This window comes from Camelus bactrianus, chromosome 33 (genome assembly GCF_048773025.1).
Source record: "Camelus bactrianus isolate YW-2024 breed Bactrian camel chromosome 33, ASM4877302v1, whole genome shotgun sequence".
Taxonomy (NCBI): domain Eukaryota; kingdom Metazoa; phylum Chordata; class Mammalia; order Artiodactyla; family Camelidae; genus Camelus; species Camelus bactrianus.
Genome location: NC_133571.1, coordinates 21,026,399 through 21,047,039, shown reverse-complemented (window position 1 = coordinate 21,047,039; position 20,641 = coordinate 21,026,399). Strand labels below are relative to the sequence as shown.

Below are 20,641 nucleotides of genomic sequence, written 5' to 3'. Positions count from 1 at the left end.
CCAGCTCATTCTCTGTGCAGTGAGGACTAGGGGGTATTGCCAAGCAGGGGTCATGTATGAATTCATCTCTGGAGAGAGAATAGTGCAGGGATGCGGATGGAGATGACAATGAGAAAATTGCAGGGGCAGAGAAAAATAATGGGAAAAATTCAAATCTCTGCCCACACTATATTTAGGCAAGGTTGTTTTCATGAGAAGCCAGTTAGAAGGGAAAGGCTGTGTTTGTCGGGAAACTATCTGAAGCACGGGATTTTGAATCCTGCAACCTGGGTTTGAATCCTGGCTCTGCCCCAATGAACCTCTGAATGGTCCTGAATCTCACTTTGTCTGTCTGCAAAATGGAGGTACTTCAATCAACCTCCCACGGATGCTGCCAGGCTCAAAAACAGAGGCAAAGCGGGTGAAAAGTGTCTGAGATGTTGCAGAATCCCATACAGATGACAGCTGTCACTGCAATCGCAAACAGGTAACAATCGCGTCCACCCTAATTTATTTTCTTAAGTGCATTGGCCTCGCTAACAGGTAGAGAGAGCACAATGGTTCTGGTTGGGTCCAATCTGTGGCCACAGAATATTTAATTTAAAGAAGCTTAAAGACTGTTATAAATGAACTTTCAAAATCTAGTCTTCCTTCCTGGGCGCAAATAACCCTTAGACAGTGCAATCGTTTTCAGGAGACAAGCTGGAAGGGTGATTATGCCATTTGAAAGTAAAGAGGTATTTTCATTTCATAAATGCATGAAGAAACATACACAGACCTCGACTTCTCCCCTTTGTGCTTGATGCGAGCACCTGCCCTTTGTGAAACACAGGCACGCGCACACACACGCACACACACACGCACACGCCTGCACGGTGCTCTCGATGGACTCTGGGTTTGTTTGGGGCTGTGTGTGTGCCTTATTCAAACAAGATGGAGCTAAGGTTGCATGACGTCGTCCCTTTATTTTTCCATTTAATATCTGAAGAACTAAAGATGGCTATTAGAGAAAGGCAGAGACAGAGGAGTGGGGAGGAGGGGGAAAAGGAGAGCTTTGTCTTGCTAATGTACTTTGCTTTGTGGGATGGATGGGCCCTTTAGACAGATCCAGACCACCTCAGCACGGGGGAGGCGGCCAAGAAGCAAGGCAGCTCAAGTGGCAAGCGTTACTGGGGACAAAGGATGCACCTGCAGAACACAGGCTTCAGGGTTCTTTGAGGCCTGGGCTGATGCTGGGAGATAAACGGCCTGCACCGTCTGACTGAGGGCTGGACGGGCGTTGGCCTGCTTACTGCTGTTCATTCATTTCAGAAGAGGGGCTGCGGCCCAGAGCACGTGGGAGCAGCTCCTGCAAAGGCCCGAAAGAGCTGGCGGTGGTGACAAAGGCGCCCCGCAGACAGAAGGACCGAGGGGAGCGAGAGCCGCAGCACAGGTAGGGGAGAGGCTGAAAGCGAGGCCCCCTGGGGAGGAATGAGTCCTTTATCTGCACAGCTCAACCCAGACAATGAACATCGTATTTTAAGTCCAGTATCAGATTCTCTCTCATTGGCTCTGCCCCAGAGCCTCACTGGTTCACTCTGGCGTTGGCAGGCCTCATCCTGCAGAGCTGGAGGGACTTGCAGGGGCCGCCCACCTGCCTCCTTCCTCCTTTCCTCTCTGCCTCCTCCCTACCCCTCTTCCTTCCTTCCAAGACATGGATTCTTACTGCAAATGCAACAAGGCTCAGTGAGTAACCAGATTAGAGCACAGGGGCTCGAAGCTCTTCTTTAGAAGCCAAGAGCTCAACAGTCAGGGTGTGACTTTTTTTTTTAGGCGTGACACTTACCAGTTTAGTTCAGCCCCTTTATTTGACAGGAAACTGAGGTTCAGGGCTTGAAGAGATTTCCCCAGTGTAAACCAAAGGTGCTCCAACTTCCAGCCTAACGTGCCTGTCACTGTAACACTTTTTCTCTCTTACACATGTTTGCAACATAATGGTAAGCGGGTCACCTAATAAAATGTGGTTTGGATTGTGGGATGAGTCAATGCGACTTCAGGGTTTTTTATGGAAAAAGCCAATAACTCTGATTTTGAAAGGAAAACAGTAACACAAACAGGAACTGGCCCAGAGTCGGGTAGGGGGAAGGAAGCCACAGAAAAGCATGAAACTAAAAGCAGATTCATTATGTCAAAGATTTCTTCCATGGCATAGTCTGGTCATCATCTGATGATCATAGTGTGACCTTGGCCAAGACACCCAGGCTCACTGGCTCTGTGTTTCCTCTAGAATCCGTGACGATTTTTGAATCAAATGGCCTCTAAGGTTCTTTTCTTAGAAGAGCTCCATGTTTCTCTGAAATATTATGCTGTGCTAACTCCACGCACCCAATACTGAAAAACTTCTGCTTTCCTGCATTCTATATGGCAGGTGTGCATTAAAGAAAAGGTACCGAAGGAGGCAGAGCCGAGGAAGAGAGGGTGCCTGCCACACTCCTATTCATTCTTCAAGCCCCCACTCAAAATGCCCCGCTCCATGGAATTTTTCTTTTGCCTAGGGCAGATTTTCCTTCACTCACATTTTTTTCTCCCTTAAACCAGGTACCACGAGTCACTCACTTGTTTAAATGCCTAGACTCTAACAGTGTCCGGAGCAGGAAATCTCCACAATGTTGTTTCATAAATAAAGATGCGGAGAAATGCTACTGTGACGTTCGCTAAAATCCTCACCGGCAAAATCCGTTTGCTGAGACAGTTTTCTTTCTCTCTCCAACAAACCAAACCGACTAGACCAAATCCCCAAATCACCACTTTAAAAAGGAACTGGAGTCGCTACAATTTCTTACAAAAACAAAACGAAACAAAACCCAATGAAAATGTGCCATCACGAGAATCCCTGAAATCTTCATTTCCTTCCCTTCAACAGAGAAAACCTGCACCTTTCAGCTTTGAAAGTGGGCGGTATCCATTTCCTTCCAGGAGCCACACGCTTTCTTTCCCAGAGTAATAACCTCAAGTCATATCTTTACAATATTATGACAAGATATTTAAAAACCCTGTCGTGTTTTCGCAGCTAGACGCACAAGAGGGGGTCCCCTTGTCCACGCAGGCTTCCAGGAAGGCTGAGTGGAACAAGAGAGTGGAGGCACACTCCTGAGGTCCCCCGCCCGCTCTCAGCACCGGGGACGGTGCCGGGCTGGCCCGGAGGGCAGTTCTACGTGCCGGAGAGAAGAGACTCACCTTCCTTGACGTTCAGTCGCGAGGACGGGTCCGTGTGGGAGGTTGTGTTATAGGCTAACAGTGAACCTGAAAGATGAAGCAAAGGCATCAGGTTATGACCAAGCCACTCTTCTGAGATCAAGAGGACGAGGTGGGATGAGAAGGGAGTGGGGCGGGGAGGAGATGGGGAGAAGGTTGCAGGGACAGCTGACTCCTGGAGAGAAAAAAAAAAAGCTAATGCCACTCATTTTGGGGGCCAATCATGCAGGACCGTAGTCACTTCCTAGAGTTAGGGTGCAAGGAAGTTCGGACAGAATGCCCTCCCAGCAGCCATGTTTGAGGTTCTGGAGTTTTCGGGGCCCACACAACGTCACGGCAGGTGCATGGGGCTGGGGACCACGCCCTGGTCCTGCGTCCGGCTCCCTCTGTAACCGTGGGTGAGTGACTTTATGTGTCTGGACCTTGATTTTGTCATCGGATAAATGAAGGAGTTGAACTAGAAGGGGAGTTAGCAAACTTTTTATAAAGAACAGATAGTAAATATCTTTGTGGGTAAATATGGTCTCTGTTGTACATTCCTTTTGGTTTTTGTTCTGTGTTGTCCAGGGGCCAGATTTGGTCTGCATCTTGTAGCCTGCCACACCCTGGAGGAAAAACTAGCCCTGATCCTTCCTGCTGCGATGTCCTTTGGGTTTACAGGTGGGCGAGGTGCTTGGATGTTCACGGCTGGGGGGAGGAACTGGAAGCTGGGAAGGGCGTGAGGGTGACAGTCCTCCCCAGAGTAACTTTTGCATCCCTTTACACATATCCAAGAAAATACAACTCGACACGGGGCATAAAACATTGAATTTTCTGTCGTCGCAGAGGTTGATACACAACCGTCTAAAGCTGAACGTTAATGCAAGACCCGTCTGGTAGTACGCGTTTTCTGGGGATTTTTTTTTTTTTTTTGGTTGTTGCTGCAGGTAAAAAATCCTCCCTTCTTTCCTAAAACTAGACACATTCCTTTGTTTTGAGCAAATTCGGGAGTTTTATTTTGGAAAATGTAGGCATTTTTGTGATCCTTTTTGGGGTTCTCCTGGGGAAACTTGGACGTGCTATCAAGAAGGCTGCGATCTGCTTTTACAAAGGATGCAGTCAGCTTGACATGGGTGTTGGAGGCTAAAAAGTCTTTCTAAACAATCCTTTCTCTGCTCCCTGTGACCGAATGGACGGACTTAGGGATTTGGGTGCCAGGGCTTGGAGCAGGGAACGGGCTGTCAGATGCTCCTATTTTTAGTCTCAAGTCATGGAAGGGACGCTGGACCGGAGAGGCTGCCTCACCCAGCTGTGGGCGTTTGGTTGTGTGCCTCAGAGAAACCGTGTGCCCTTCCAGGCCAGACGACGAAGAAAGAATTTTGGAAGCATCATCCAACTGCCTAGAACCTCTGACTTCAGGCTTGGGTGACTATTCCTTCCAGCTCTGAAACAGTTCCAGATCAAAAAAAAAAATGCAGGGGTGGTGGCGATACTGAGACAGCTCTGTGCCAAAGTGTGGAAGTGCAACTACGCTTTTAGAAATGAGACAGTCATGTGCATGGAAGGGCCAAGAACCAGATGTGTTTGGTTATTGCAGACGCAAAACTATGGAGGACAGAGTAAGGCTGGGACCACCTCATTTAATCTAACTTGTTATGCAAACGAGACTTTAGAAGGAGACCTGCCTCTTACCATCGACTGGCTTTCTGACCGCCATCAGTTTACCCACTCTCTCTAAGCTGGAGGCTCCTCACGTACAAAAGGGGCTACTAGCAGCACCTGCCCAGTACGGCGGTCGTTAGGACCGAATGCAGTGACACATACAGCTGCCCGGAACAGACCTCGGCTCGTGACGAGTGTTCAATACGTGCGAGGCATTATCATTGCTATTTTTACATCGCTTCCCCCACAGACACCACAATGACACACAATAAACTCTTCATAAAGAGCTTGCTGGGCATTCGTCTGTCCTCTGGAATGAGAGTTATGAATGGGTTCCGCTGCAATAAGAAATAATCCTCCGTGGCTGGAAGGAGGTTAAGAAATGGAACCAAACGTTCCAAGGGAAGGGAAAACAGTCTCAGGGGTTAGACCAAGAACGTCTGCCTCTCGGTGCCCGCCGTCCCCTCCGGCTGAAACCTCACGGCTGGAGCAAATAAAGAAAAATGGTGGTCTCAGAGGATCAAGCTGCCTGAGTCATTAGCGCAGATGCAGTGGAGAGCACGGAGCTCAGATAAACTGCATTTATTGTATTTCTCCCTCGGTGAACGTTCTTCTTTGGGCACATGTGAATCCCACAGGAAACTCCCAGAAAGGCAAGAGAAAGGGTCGTTTGACCTCTGCAAAGCCCGCATGAAATACATATTTCATGGTAACCTAGGAGAAGGATTTTGCCCTGAAGACTGTTCTTGGTTCAAGTTTCACTCCTAGAAGGAGAGGCTGCCTTGCCTGTGGAGGGGCTGGTTCAGGGCGTCTGACCTCCCTCCCGAGGGACCAGCATTCCCTTCTCTCCTCCCATTTTTATTTAACCAGTTCCTCAGGCTGCAGGGAGGGGCACTGCACGCTCTTTCCTTAAAGGAATCTGCTCCCATGCCGGCAGGTCTCCCTGGAGCCTGGCCTCTCGCCTGGTGGCTTTGGACTTCTCTCTCACGCTTTGAGGCTCCTTCCCCGTGGGGTGAATGCCACCTTGTCAGGGGAAGCAGGCTGCGACGGAAGGAGAGACGCCAACACTCTGGGGATGCTCGTTGTGTGCCACGTGCTTACTATCTATCTTCTCACTCCTTACACAGATGAGGAAATTGACATTCAGAGAGGTCAAGTAATTTCCCTAAGATCACACAGCCAGAAAGCCCAGGAGGCAGGCTGCCCATTCTGGTCTGTCTACGAAACCTGCTCTCAGCCCAGCACACCCTGTGGCTCCAGGCTAAATGGAAGGAACAGACAACACCTACCTATGGTGCTGGAAATCAGGACAGTGGCTACCTTTGGGGAAGAAGGGGTAGTGATGGAGAGGGGGTACATGGGGGCTTCTGGTCTCCCCCTTGACCTGGGGGTGCTGGTATGAGTCATGTGATGATTCCTTGACTGTGCACTTGTGATTTCTGCATCTCTCTCTCCGCTATACCGCAATTAAAACACGGGGCTCCTTTTCTGTTTACGTACGTGTGAGTGCATGTGGGCACCTATGCCTGTCCGTGTACTGGGGACCCTGAGCGGCACAGAGTAGCTTCCCAAAGCGAAAGCAAAAGGACAAAATCATCTTCCATTGTTGAGTCTGCCCGTCGCTGGTACGGTACTTGGGATCTGAAAGAGGATGGATATGAACAGAGCGAAGCCTTGCAGGTGTGGGGAGGGGCCCAACAATCGGGCTTTCTTCTGCTCCACATCCCCTCGGCGGACCTGGTCCTCATCTGGGGCACCTGCAGCCCGAGACAACGCCGACTGAGCGCCTGGGCCTTTGTCTCCCGCCTCGTGGAGAATTTGCCCGCCTGCGCAGCCGGCCCATTGAAGCCAGACTCCCTTCCCTCTGCGCTGCCGCTGCCGTCAATGGCCTGGCTGGAGGGTGCGGGCGGGAGGGAGGAGGGAAGGGGCTCCGTGCTCTAAACAACAGGCCTGACTGACTGGGGAGTCCAGGGAAATCTGGCCTTTTGTTCTCCTTTGTGGCTCAGACCCGGCCTGGAAGGGGTAATACTTCACCAGCTTAATCGTCCGGACCCATCACCTTTGCCCGAACATCTGAGGCGGCTGATGGGAATGCCACAAAACGCAAAATGTGTTTCCCATTAAGTTTAAATTAAAAATGGGAATTAAGATAGATACCTTCGCTGTGGTCCCCCTGTCACACAGTATATTTCATTCCCTAGGGCTGCCACTATTTAAAAACAGTTTCTTAGTATTTTTCACAGGTCAGACCCAGACAGACAGACAGAACACAACATCCCATAAAGTGAAAAAAAGACCCCTGTTCCTTCTGCCTCTGGCTGCCCAGCCCAGGACTTCTGGGCTCCCAGAAACCCCGAACTCCCCCCAGCGGCCCTGAGTCTGAACTGCCGGCTGGGGGGCAGCTCTCCCACTTCCTCTGAGGTCCGTCCCAATCTTGCCTTGTGACACCCAATCTCATTTCCCGCAGCCCCGAGACTGTAAATATGACCTCTGCCAAACGGGGTGTGCCGCGAGAGATACGGATGGGGCCGCCCATCGGGCCCCGAGTGAGGGGCGCCCCGCGGAAGAGAAGGGGGCAGGGTGGGCACGGTGATAGGTTTGGCTTAATCGGCCTCATTCCAGGAAGCCCCAGGAAAATTTTTGGAAAGCATTTATCTCTTGGTGCAAACAAAAACAGAAGATGCCGTGGGGAACGTGGCCCAAACCTCACTGTGGGAGCCCCAAGGGGAGTGGGGCTAATTCCAAAGCAGGGTAGACAAGTGTGGCCCAGGTTAGCTCGTGCTCTCTGTGCGGCCTGGCCTTTGGAGATCAGAGCCTGAGGCCGTGCTAAGAGGCCTGAGTCTTAGATACCAGGCTGCTCTTCACGGTCTGTGTGCCTTTGGATCAATTTCTGAAACAGTCCAGGCCTCAGTTTATTTTGGCTTTAAAATGGGGATTGATAAACAGTTGTCCTTGGTGTCCACAAGGGGGCATCCTGTCCCTGTAGAGTGAATGACACCTGAGCCCTGGTGGCCCCAGGAGACTCCAGGATGATCCCAAGAACTGTGGGCATCTCCCCAGACCTAGGCCTCACTGCCCTGGCATTTCAAGTGTGGATGACATTTCGGGGGGACGGTATAGGGACAGCACTCCGTCTGGGCCAGCTGACAAGCCACGGTATGGACATCCAGTGCCCCCAGGCAGGCCAGGTAAACCCCTGAAGCCAGACAGGGTAGAGAGGGGGCTCAGGACATTGCTATTTCTTCTCCACCCTGGACAATACATTTTTAATTTGAAATTTGGTATTGAAAATTTAAAAGGAGGGCTCCCCTCCCAGACAACTGGAAGTGTAAATTTGATGCCAGAGCTTCTTAATCCTATCAGGTCCTTTTTTCTGCTAGAGTCCAGAAAGCTCAGACACTTCGGAGAGGGCAACTGACTTGGAGTCTCCCGGCTTCCAGCCAAGTTAGAAGGGCTCCAGTTCTCTTCTGCTGACTCTCCCAGCCCTACTGTGCTTCCCCGTCTGTGTCCAGGAGCTCTGCTATTTCCCTTCCACCGCTTGCCAGAGTGGAAATGCTTGAACCCCACCCCCTCCTCCACCAAAGGACAGATGACAAAGCACGAGGAATGAGCACCCTTCTCTCTGTCTCAGCTCAGCTGTCCCAGCCTCTCCCCAGAGCACCGGCCTCTCTGCCTCAGCACAAATACCCGCTGGAAGTGAGTCTGGACAAACAACACACTGTTTGAGGGCCTGCTGGTGGGCACCAGGGGGGCTCCCGGCAGGCCTGAGAGCAGTCGGCCCCCAGGCACCGGACCTACCGCCAGGGGTCCCAGGTGCTGGAACTGAAGGTGGACATCAGTTAGTAAGAAGCATGAATCAAAATTTTTTCCATGATAGCAGATCATTTTAAGTCTAAGTTTCTCAAACGGCTTCTAGACTATTACCATACTATGCTGGGGCCAGGTTTTTTTTTTTTAAACTTAATATAAGTATTTTAATTTTTGCTTTGCAGGCAGACATGGTTTGACATCAGTACACAGACCCCTCAATCGTTCGCTGTTTCCTCGACATGGTGTCAGACGTGTGCTTTGTTCCTCTACTCTCAACTCTGGAAATTTGCTCCACTACTAATAAGCTCCTTTCTGGAAACTTCATATTTTTACTGCTTTGGGGCAGCTTCCTTAACGTCTACAAATCTTAAAAAGAAAGAAGGAAAGCAGCAGCAACTCACACTTCCTCTTGCCCTGCTACCTAGACCCCCAAACCAGAGTCTCCGGCCCCCGCTTCTTCCCGGCCTGCTCCCTCCTTTGCTCTTTATCTGCTCTCCTCCAATGGAAAGCCTCCTCCAAGGTTACCCATGGCCTCCTTATGCAATTCCTGGGCCTTCTGAGCGGGTGTCGGTCTTGTTTCAGGGGCCGTGAAGGGTCCTCTCCTGTGAAAGGAAGTCCTAGTGTGGACTTGGGTCGTTTATGGACCAGACAGAAAGCAGGGTCTGGGGTCACCTGGAGGGAGTGGGCTCCCCCCACGTCAACCTGGAATGTGCCCGAACATTCCCCCATCAAGGGCGTCGCCATGATGCCCAAGATAGTTGGGCCCTTTAAGTGTTCCGAGCACGCTGTCTGTACTGCTGTCCATCTCCCCTTCCACAAAGGAAGAAAAGGCACCGGCGGTTCCTGGACCTCCCGCCACAGGACACCAGGAGGAGCGGGAAGGCAGGACCGGCCAGGGTGTTGGCTCTGCTGGTCTCTCCTCCTCACGTCCGGCTTCTGTGCGCCCACTTCCACCCCCTGCCCTGCCCAGCTAGCGCCGCAGCGGGACTCCGTGCAAAGATCCTTTTAAAAAAATTCTATAAATACTTAAAGACTGAGAAATACAGATTGTTAGAAAAATGCTAATTCTCTGAAGTTCAGAAAAACTGGGTGGAAAATTGCCCCCTTTTTTGAAACTGCCATTTCTTCGGCTGACCTCATGTTGCAGCAAGACTCAGACATGAGGTAATTGCTCTGGTGTTAACATACACTGCATCACCCACACTCTCCCGCTGGTCACCAGATGCCTCGGACAGGGGACCGAGGAGCCCCGAGGCACCAGTGGAAACTTCCGAAGGCATTTTTTTAAAAATTTTTGATTTTTACGGCCAGTATGTGTTGCCCCCACCCCCCAGAGTGAGCTGTTGCAAGACGATGACAGAAAGGCTGAGCGAGGACCCACTGAACTAATGAACGAACCAACCCGCAGCCCAGGAGACCCGGGAGAGCGGCCTGTAGGCACTGCCCAAGGATGTCAGCTTTAAAGGGGATTAACAGCCATCACCCTCCTTCCCTTGAAAGCTGAAGTCCGACAAGATTCCGAGCAGCCTTGGCCACTGACAGCGAGCCCCGTGCTCTGGAGCTGCCAGCTGCTCTCTGGACAGAGCTGACAGTTAGAAAGCCCCTTCTAGAATGAGTCCGCATCTGTTTTTCTGCACCTTCTCCTCCCCCGTGTTAGTACCATCTTTTCTGGCCGCAGAACGATCCTTCAGAACTTGGGATCGTTGATCCAGCACCTGAATTTCTGGTGAAGGGTTAAGGCTGAGGTGACTGGCAGTTTATCCAAATTCTGTTCCTATCTCTGTGTACATTTCATATCAAGTGAGATTCATATCAAATTGATGGGGCGTGGTGCTAGAGAAACCTTGTGTTGGATAAATCCTTTGGACAACTGTGCACTTTCTTTCATAAACTCTCCCTTCCTAAAACTCCCTTCCTTCTGACTGTGCCCGGAGAAAGCTTCCAACAGACCCCAACCTGCGTGGAGCACCTGCTGCTACTGTCCCTGCTTATCCAGGGACGGTGTGTAGGGAACAGCGGTAAGGCTGGGTTAGAGGGTGCTAGAGCGGCCCCAAGAATAAGAGGTAGTGAATGTGTAAAATTCTAAAACCTTAAATCCATGAATCAAGCGTTTACTGCAGGGAATAAATCATTGCTCAAGAAAATACTGGCCAGGGCGTCCATCTATTTATAATTCAGAGCTGAGTGGTTTCTGGAAAGGGGTTCTCTTGGGAAGAGTGTCACTGGCCTCTGGCAGACCCCGCGGGGCCACAGTGCCCGACTTTTCCTCCATTCCTTGTTTTCCTCCCCTTGACCCGGCAGGACTGGGTCAGCCCCCTCACTGGGTGTCTGGGAGCCAGTGTGACCTCGGCAACTTCACACCCAGACGTGCCTGTGGCTCCTGCCGCGTCCGCCCAGCCCTGGGGTGGTTCCTCATCCTGGCTGGCCTTGCAGAGTCGGTTCCCAGCCCCGGGGACTTGGGCCGCAGCCCCTGGGAGTGTTCTGCTGCCCAGAAATGGAGGGGACCAGGCACTTACTTTCCCTGAGGTAGCTGAGGTGTGACAATAGCACTTCCGTGTTGTAGAGGGAGGTGGCTCGGAGGAAATCCTCCTTGTTCATTTTACACAGTTCCTTGCCGTCCATGTTCTGGAAGAAAGACGTGTCGATCTCCATCAAGCCGTACTCCTTGATGGCCCACTCCAGCCACTGCCGCACGTGCTCCTGCGTCCACAGCGTGGGGTCTACGGAGGACACAGATGTTAGTCAGCAGGGCTGCAGGAGGCAGGGCCTCCCCCTTCAGACTGCCTGGGTGGCCTCTCTGTGTGTCTCTGTCTCTGTCCCTCTCCATCTCTCTGACTCTGGGTCTCCTCCCTCTTTCTCTCCCTCCACCTCTACCTTTCTCCCCTCCCTTCCCCTTCCCTTGCTCCTCCTCTCTCCTTCAGTGGGAAAGTGGTCCCCTCCCACATGGTCCTCCCAGAGCTCCCACCTGGCCCCAGCGCATCTGGAGCTGCCTGAACAACTTAGCGCTCTGGGTCCCCTAGACCCAGGAAACAATGTCTCTGGAAAGGGAAACCATCTGTATCTTCAGAACATCAATGACTGCATGAAAGAACACCTGCCTCTCAGATGGCTGCAGGAAAGAACACACATGTGGACACTTGGACCACAATTCCATCTGTGCAGTCGGAAATCCAGAGGTGTTAATCTTTAACTTAAACCCAACCTGGGTTTTCTCCCTTTGGGGACGGCTGTGTTGACATTTCTTTAAGAACATCTCCCGAATGGTTTCAGGATATTTAAATCCCAAAGATGAGAATGGTGTCAGAGGGAGGAAATGTTTTAGGTCCCAAGTAAGTAATGGAAGGGCTGAGGCCATCTCCCCTTAGGACCCCCAAGACTCCTCCCAAGCCAGGGGGGTGTGTGTGTGAGGGGAGCTGGTGTACCTGGAGTGCTGCTGGTGAGTCTAGTAGGTGCCACAGTAGGTGGAGCCCTTAAATCTTATCACGTGTCACAACCTGGAAGCCATCTCTTTCCTTGGCACCCAATTAGTGGATCCAATAATCAGTCAAATACATGCATCATGGGAGAAAGTTACACGGGTCTATCCCGTCCACACGAAGCGCTTAGGCAGGAAAGCGTGTAATTAAGCGACAGGTGTTTGTGGTGGCAGATGGAGGACTCCCAGGCGGAGGGGTTAGTGTGAATCTGGAATCACAGAAGGCTTCCGGGAGGAGGAAGGAGACTTGACAGCCCCCAGCTTCTACTGGGCTGGCGTTATTAGCCTGCTTTCTTGGGAGGAATACCTGTGCTACCTCTGTCACCTCACCCTCACATTCTAAGGGGCTGTGAAGGCTCTCAGCGAAAATGGGAGAGGTTTGAATGGTCCAGAGTGGCCGTGGCAAAAGAGCAAGGTTCTGTGGTCTCCTCCCCACCCTAGAGTGGGGCTGGGGCACCACCCACGCGTGGGGCAGTTGCTGAATTGCTGCTGGAGGAGGAGGAGCGGGCAGAGAGCTGGGGTTAGAAGAGGAGGACCTGGGGCCGCAGGTCCCAGGCTGCTGCCACCGTCAACCAGTGACCCAGGGCCCGGGAACCCGTAACAGCCCGGATTTTGAATGCCTACTAGGCATTGCACGTGTCCTACACGTGTCCCCTTTTCCACTCGTCAAGAAAATCCGGCAAAAGGGCTTTTATCTTCATTTTGCAGATGGGTAGTGGAGTTGGGAAAGGTTAAGACCCCACTCAAACTTCAGTCCCAGTCTGAGCTGGGCTTCCAGTCCTCCCAGGACTGCACTTAGCTGAGGGTCCCCGACCCCCCAGCCTCCTCTTTGCTGCCAGTCTCGCCTTCCCACCTTAGCTCACAGGAGAGGTCCTCTGCCATCACGCCAGAAGGCCCAGCTACTCCTAGGGCGTCAATGTCCGAGTCTGCATCTCTCTCTCTCAGATAAATTTCTTGCTTTGTTTTACTCTTTCACTCTCCAGAAACAGTTAGGCACGGACCATTGGTAGATGGAAGTAATTTTGCAGCATCTCAGAATTCTAAAGAAACATGTCCTCGGGGAACTTGGATTATGAGGCGTACTATTTCATCAGCTCTCCTTTGTTTCTCCTAATTCCTCACTTTGAGTATCTGCAGCCTCAAATTCAAATTTATACTGTATATGTTATTTATTTTATTATTTCCTCCCTTGCTTTGGGCTCTGTCACAATATTATTTCTCTCCCTTTACAGCACAATGAATGATAAATCTTCCTCTCTGGATCACGCTAAACTCTTCCAAATGCAGCTCCTGGATGATTTAGTCCTGGTGTCTTCCCATCTGAACTTGGAACTGGGGATTAACTAGGGCCTTCATTTATACTTGTCTTAAAATCCCACCATAAATTCAATTGGTTGTTCCACCAACGTTTCACTGCCTTAATTTGTGGACTTGCCCAAATGAGACTTTCTCTTTTGTCCAGGAGGCTGACCTGGAGTAGGCCAAAATGTGTGAGGATGATGCCTAAAGATCTAGCCAGAGGTAAAATAATGAAGTGAATCCCCAGCTAGTGAATTCATTACATGAAGTGCTTTGAAACCCCTCTGGTAGGAAATCAGGCTCTTCTCATCACTACGGCTGGGGTCACCGTGGCCCACGGAAGCTCCCCATTTTGCTATTTCTTTTGAAAGCATTTCAGAGTTGAAGGGTCAACCAAGCAGTCTGGTCACTCTCCCCACTTCTGTATCCCCTCCCTGGAGGGACTAAGGAAGTCAGATGGTGTCCACAGTTGGTTCAGAGACCGCCTCTGGCCTCCTGACTCTTCCGTCCTCAAGATTTCCCTCCCAGGCTGCCACTGTTTGGAGAAGCAGGGCTGGAGCGGGGGGTTTGATACTGAGTGAGCCGAGGCCTGGAGAGGTTCGGCTCTGCTGTCGGGGGTGCAGAAGGATCCCTGCAGGCCAGCTCTGGTCTGCCGTCACTGCCCACCTTCTCTCCGCGAGAGGGGAGAGGGCGGGCTTTTCCTGGCCCTGGCTGATGCACCTGAGCTAAACACTTGTGGTGGGGGTCTTGAGGAAGGGGGGTCGGACGTGACACCACAGAAACAGCGTCTCGGGACGAGGCCGTTTACCCGGTGCCCGGCACCAGGAAGGCCCTCAGCCCGTGGACCCATTCCTCCTCTGCCTGTCAGGTCACATGCTTGCCAAACAAGGAAACTGAAAACGCTTCAGGAGCAGTTTTCAAGCCCCGGAGGGTGCAGGAGTTCCTGTCAGCCCGGCCCTCTCCTGCCTCATGCGTGCCCGCCCCCGCCACCTAGAATCTGGCCCAGGAGGCATGCACCGGGCTGTCTGTCCCAGGAGATGGTGACACACCACTTCCCATGGAAAATAAATGCCCAGAGCCTAGGAGGAGAGACCGTTATAAAACCACGCCTTCCTGACCGACTCGCAACCCCCTTTGGACTACCTCGAAGACACATCTAGTCCTCTGCCCTCAGACACAACTGCGTCGGCACGTCTCCAAATGGAAGGGGTTTGGCCTTTTGGGAAACTTGTTTTGGTGAGATTAGGTCTCACTCCTGCCCTGGAATTTACTTTGCCTGAGATTTGGACATTCTCGCTCCTTCTACCTGGCACGGACCCTACACGTTGTAGATTTGACTCCCTTTTGGACCAGGCGGCTGAGCTCGCTGGCCGAGGCAGGATGTCCGGCCAACGCACTGAAGGCCTGAACAATGATTTTATTTTCTGTAACCAACAGTGCCGATTCCTAGGAAAAATAGGTTATTTTTACAGAATGACATAACTTGCTGCACACATGTGAAGGCGCTCCTTTTGTTAAATATAGTTATTTCTATTTTGAAACCATAAGCGCTGGCTGTAATTTTGGAAAGGTGGGACCCTGCAGATGCCAGGCAGTGCTTGCCAGGTGGACATGACAGCCTCTGAGCCACCCGTCTCCTTAAAAGCAAGGGTGGGCACGCCTGGGTGTTCCCGGGATTCCTTTTGGGTTCAGAGGGCCTGGCCTTTCCTCTCTTTGCTGGGCACACCCCGTGTGTGCTGCTGGGCACTCAGGACAGACTCTCTGAGGTGACACTGTTTGGGGGCGGGGCCACTGGACGCTGCACGTCGGGGTCTGGTGACATGGGGGAGGCTGTCTTGGAAGGGGACCAGGGAAGGAGGAGGGAGGCGTTGCTTTCCCAAGTAAGCATTTCCACTGAGCACAGGGTACCGGGTGGAGGTGGAGACGCCCACTGGGGCTACTAGCCCAGAAGAGTGAGGACGTGGAAGGCAGGCAGCCGCCTGGTTCCCAAAGTACCTGCGGGGACGATGACCCTCCTCTCGTTGGTGGTCATATTGGGGGGAGGGGGGCCGTTCTTCTCGTCCATGTAGCTGTTGTAGCTCATGGTGTTGGACTCGCCTCCGCCCACGAGCTTGCCGCATTTGCTAACACTGCAGTCCACCGGAGACTCCCTGGAGCGAGAAAAGACAAAGTCCAGAGGAAGTCATCAGTGCCACTGCCACCACGGCCGCGGCGCGGCACGGGGCTGCTCGCCCCAGCCAATCGCGCCACGTCCGCGGAGCCAGCGCCCGGCCCCGCTCGGTGTAACGATGACGCAGACGCTGCTGACGCGGCCTGATTTCTGTCCACGCTGCCACCAGGGTTTTCTTCAATTCCCATCCCAATCCTGTAATTACGGTACTGAAAAACTTTTTGGCAGCCCCTGGCTGCCCTCAGACTGGAGTCTGGACCTCTGAGTCCGGCGTTGCTGCCCTTGCCTCGCCCCCACGGCACCCTGTTTCTAACGTGGTCCTAGGACTTGTCACGCCATGCGATGGTTAGCCTGGCAGGTGCGCTTCCCCTTGCTGGACTGACAAGCTCCTGATTGCGTCCGTTACTTTCAGGTTTTCACCTCAAGCATCTTAGATAGTGCCTCACAGAGGGAGTGAGCCATCAGTGTTTCCTAAGCAAATTCTTTCCATTGCACATATATTATTTTAACACAGTTTTCATACAGCGTTCTATCTGAACTTCCCAATCACCCTCCAGGACAGGGATGGCAAGGGTTAACACCTCCTTTCTATGGTTAAGGAAACCACGCAGTGAGGTGACTGGCCCAGGGGCACACAGCTAGAGAAGATGGAACTGACTCAAGTCTCCTGCCTTAAGCTTCTCTAGCAAAACACACATGCAGAAGAGCTGGCTGCTGCCTGAAGGAGGAAGAGAATCCAAGAACCTCAACCCAAGAGGTTGTGGCCCTTGTGGCATTTTGCAGGCCTGACCACCCAGCCCCTGGAAGTACACAAGGGACAGGGCAATCCCCCCGAGCTGGTCTCCAAGTACACGGCCAGGTCAACCCCTGGTATTCGGCAACATGGGAGCAGAGAGGCTGCCCAAGGCATTCCAGCTCAGCAAAGAGCATCTGTCTGGAGACGGAGCCGACATCTCACTTGTGGCCACCTGGTACTTGGAGTAGGATGGCAGAACACCCCACCTACCCTGAGCCCAGTGCTGCCCAGGGCAGCGCCATCCTGTCCTGCCCCAGCTTCTGCTCAGCCACTCCGAGAGCAGTGGAACGAAGGAGAGACTAGAGGCCAGGGAGAGGCTGCAGCCCTGGTCATCCGGAGCAGGAAACGTCAGCCCTGGCACCCTGGGAGACAGCCAGTCCTCGCAAGAGGTCCAGACCAGGCCTTCAGACCCAGGAGTTCAGATAAGGTTCAGATTACAGACGTCCAACTCTGGGCCGCAGAACCTCTCAGGGCTTTCCAGAGGCCTGGCGGCTGCCCTCCCTCCCTCTGCTATGGGCAGGAACAGACCATCCCGAGGCCTTAAGGAGCCAGGTTTTGCCAGATTCCCCTCCCCTCCAACCCCCGCCCAGCCCGCAATGCGGTGGCGGCAGGCCGGTGGGCAGGAAAGCAGTCAGGGAGCCCGAGGGAGTAACAGCCAGGAGGGTTGGGGTGCGGGGGCGGGGGGCCTCGGCGGTGGCAGGGGGAGGGGGAGGCCAGAGCACATTCAATAAAGAAAATTAAATGAATTTGTTTCTTAATCTGAAAGGAAAAAAAATATTGAAGATCACTTATCATAGCTGGGAGATAAATGCTCCACTGAGATATTAGAAGTCAGACGGTAATTTTTTCCTGATGTCTTACAGAGGGGAACATGGGCTGAAAATGAAAATAAGATGTATAACTTACACATGTTAGAATTTAAGGTTTTACTATTCGCCTACTGTTTTTCCAGGCAGAGAACCAAGAACCAGCCGTCAGAGCCCCAGATTGTTGAAGGTTTAATGTCCCCATGGCAGTCTGAGGGGAGGCAGTAGCACATCAGGGCTTTTCACCAGAGTTTGGCCCTTTGGCTGCTGCTGGAGAAGGACTTGGCCTGAGATGAAGCAGCCCCGGAAAGACCCTGGTCCTGGATCTGAGCTAAGCGGGGGCGGAGCTCGCGGGGTCCCCCGCCCTCATCCCGGCTGACCGCAAGTGGGCGCATGCGCACATGCGCTCCACGTGCACAGATGCGCCGTGCGCCGGCACAGAACACTCCACGTGCGCGCACACGCACACATGCATGCGTACGCACACGCACACATGCATGCGTACACACACACGCCACACGTACCCCCCCACACGCTGCCACAGCCCGGCAGCCCTTCCCGGCATACTTGGCCGTTGTGAAACAGCCCAAGTGCGGCCGGAGTCTGGAGGATTAAGTTGGCCTTCAACCAAGAGAGAGAGCGCAACGTTTTCATTGGCTGGGAGCGCCGTGCCGCGGGTGGGGTTGCCAGAGCACACACTGCCTCTGGCAGGGGCCGGAGGACTTTCTGCGAGGGGGCGACGTCGGCCGGGCGTGGCGGAAGGGGAGTGCCTCTCGTGGGCTGCACCCCCGCCTTTCGGAACTCTGAGGGAGACGGAGTTGGGAAAATTGCTTTCCACATCAGCTGGGCTTCTGGGGACTTCTGAGCCCCAAACAGACCCCGTGCCATGCACAGGTGAGAAGGTCAGCCCTTCTCATTGCACCGCAATGAAGTGACCCCTTATGCCCAAGGCACCGTAGCAGGGCCAGTCCCTGGTGCCAGGAAGAGAGGAAGCTCCAACTGCCTAGAGGGTTCATTTGGTGAAAGCGGCCTGGTAGGTCGCCTGGTAAGAAGAGGAGTCTGAGCACAGCGCAAGAGAGGCACCTGTGGGGTGCGGCTTGGCCGGGGCAGCCCCGCCCCCGGGGGGGGGGGACCTCTGAATACAGCCAGGCCCTGGGTGCTCCTGCTGGGGTGACCACTGGGGCTGTCCAGTGCTTGGAGCCTCCGGGTTTCCTATCCCAAAGACGTTACCAGATTTCGGTGTCCTCTCTCTTTCCTCACTCTTGTGTGTGCACCTGCTCCCCAGCTGGGCCAGGGGATCTGCCTGTCTGCCCCACTGCCTGGGCACGTCTCCTCTGGACCAAGGTCCTGTCCTTGGACCCGGACTCTACCATCAGCAAAGCGGCGCCATAAGGGAAAGCCCTGGCACCCGCCCCGACCCTCCACGCGTGCGCCGGCCGGCCCCCCTCTGACTGCTGGGGTGGGGCAGCTGTACCTTTTCCGCTTGCCCCCCGCACATCCCACCGTCCCGGAGCCCCAGGCGCTGTGCCTCCGCGGACAGCACGCGGACAGGTGAAGCACAGCAGAAAGGCTGTTCTTGAATGAGGCAGCTGGCGCCTGTGAAGAGGCCCCCTGAAAACAAGGCGGGGGTTGGGGGGACGCACGGAGCTGGAGAGAGTTTGCCATTCAGCTTGCCCAGGCTGCTGCTGATTTGTATTGAGCCCTGCACTTACAGCTCGCACGGGGTGGGGGCCCACGGGCAGCTGGTAGCACTGGGACAGGGGACGAGTTGGCCGGGGGCCGCCACAATAGCGTAGAGAGGAGGTGGTGCCTGTGAGGGTGTAACTCAGAGCATCTCCCTCTCGGCAGTGGCTCAGAAGCCGGGGCAGCAGAGGCCACAGCAAAGATGATGTGGACCCTGCAGCCTGGTCCTTTATTTTCGCCACTGGACATAAGCTCTTTACCCCTCTGGTTCTGTTTTTGTGTGCTCGGTGAGTATTCTTTAAAAAGATTGCTACTGGTTTCCAGAAGTGCCGTGCAAACTGTCAAGTGATTTAAAACAAGGTGAGAGATCTTGAGTCTTTGGATGAAAGGAGATTTCAAAGACCTTGCCTAAAGATAACTTCTTTAGATGCTGCAAATATCTTCCCTACCTTCCCACTCAGCTCAGAGCAGCTGAACTCAGGGTTTGTCATCCAGATCCACAGGTCTGCAGCCCAGGTTCACAGTCAATGGATACCTAATATTCGATATTTGCACAGCTAACTCAAGGGCTCCCCAAGCCACTTCATTGGGACTATCCGATGTGTGTCTTTCATATCATGTGTACACTGTTTGAAAATTAAGCAAATCTGTGATGCCTTTAGCATTTCTGTAGGATCCATGCTGAGATGCTGCATAGGGCTTTTTTGTTTTTAAAAAGAAGATGCAGTACACTGAAAGCAAGTTTCCAGGAATCATCCCCAGTAAAGCCATCACCCTAACCCAATAGCTGTCTTCATCTCCCTGCACACTGGATGCCTGTAGCTTCTCCAGAGTCCTGGGTACACCTCCCACCAGCTTATGTGTGACGTGCTTCAGACTGCAAGGTGCAGAATTTTAGGAGGCGCCTTAGGAAGGGGCCCCCACAGTCAGAGGTGGAAGTGACAGGGTCTGGGAGGCTCGTCTTCCTGTACGTGGATCTGAGGTCTGTGATGTCTCACAAGGCCATCCAGATCCAGCTGGCCAGTCCCGGAGCGTCGGGGCAGACCGACACTGAACTCTGGTCCAGAGTGGCAGGTACACAAGGGGAGCGAGTCCTGTGTTTCCCTCCATAAGTTGATATTCTTTCCTTTGTGGGATGTTTTCCCCAATCCCCGTGGTTGAGGCAGGAAGCAGCTGAGAGTTGGTTGCAGACCACAGCGGGGATCAAGTTGCTGAATTCTATACCCAGCACAGAGCCCCGGGGCCCAGCTGTTTCAAGAGCATCTCATGCTAACAGATTCAACCGCAGGGGGAAGGTGCGGAGACACAGAGCGGACCTCTCCCAACCTGTGCAAGCTCGACTTTCCGTGGGCTCCTCAGCCCTCGGTTCTCCCCACCCTGTGCCCTGGTGCAGATGACTTGCTGCTGGGATCAGAAGCAAGAGGGGCATTGCAGCTTTAGGCCTACCGAATACCTCCTCCAGAGACACACATTTCCTTGGGGTGTCTGATAAGCATCAAGTAACTCAGAATCCCAAGTTATCAAAGAATGCAGAGAGAATTCACTGCAAATCACGGGATGGTCCAAAACCTCACCCAGCACTGTCCATTCGAAGGAACCACATACGTAACAGAACATTTTCTAGTAGCCACGTTTTTAAAATTAAAAATAAAAACAGGTAAATAACAACAAAAAAGTATGATAATATCAAAGAATAAAAAAACAGGTAAAATGAATTTTAATCATATATTAAAATGTATTATTCTGTT

The 20,641-nt window shown here is 52.9% G+C and overlaps 1 protein-coding gene across 3 annotated transcripts in view; it reads right to left on the bottom strand.

Moving 5' to 3' along the window:
- Positions 1–20,641, bottom strand: part of FLI1 (Fli-1 proto-oncogene, ETS transcription factor) — a 109,854-nt gene that overhangs the window by 25,277 nt on the left and 63,936 nt on the right. For all 3 annotated transcript variants that reach the window (XM_010957858.3, XM_045518726.2, XM_010957859.3), the window contains exons 3-5: positions 15,434–15,588; positions 11,181–11,384; positions 3,196–3,261 (exon numbers count right to left, since the gene is read on the bottom strand). In XM_010957858.3, the coding sequence (XP_010956160.1) occupies positions 3,196–3,261; positions 11,181–11,384; positions 15,434–15,588 (425 nt within the window). The remainder of the gene's footprint in view (positions 1–3,195; positions 3,262–11,180; positions 11,385–15,433; positions 15,589–20,641) is intronic.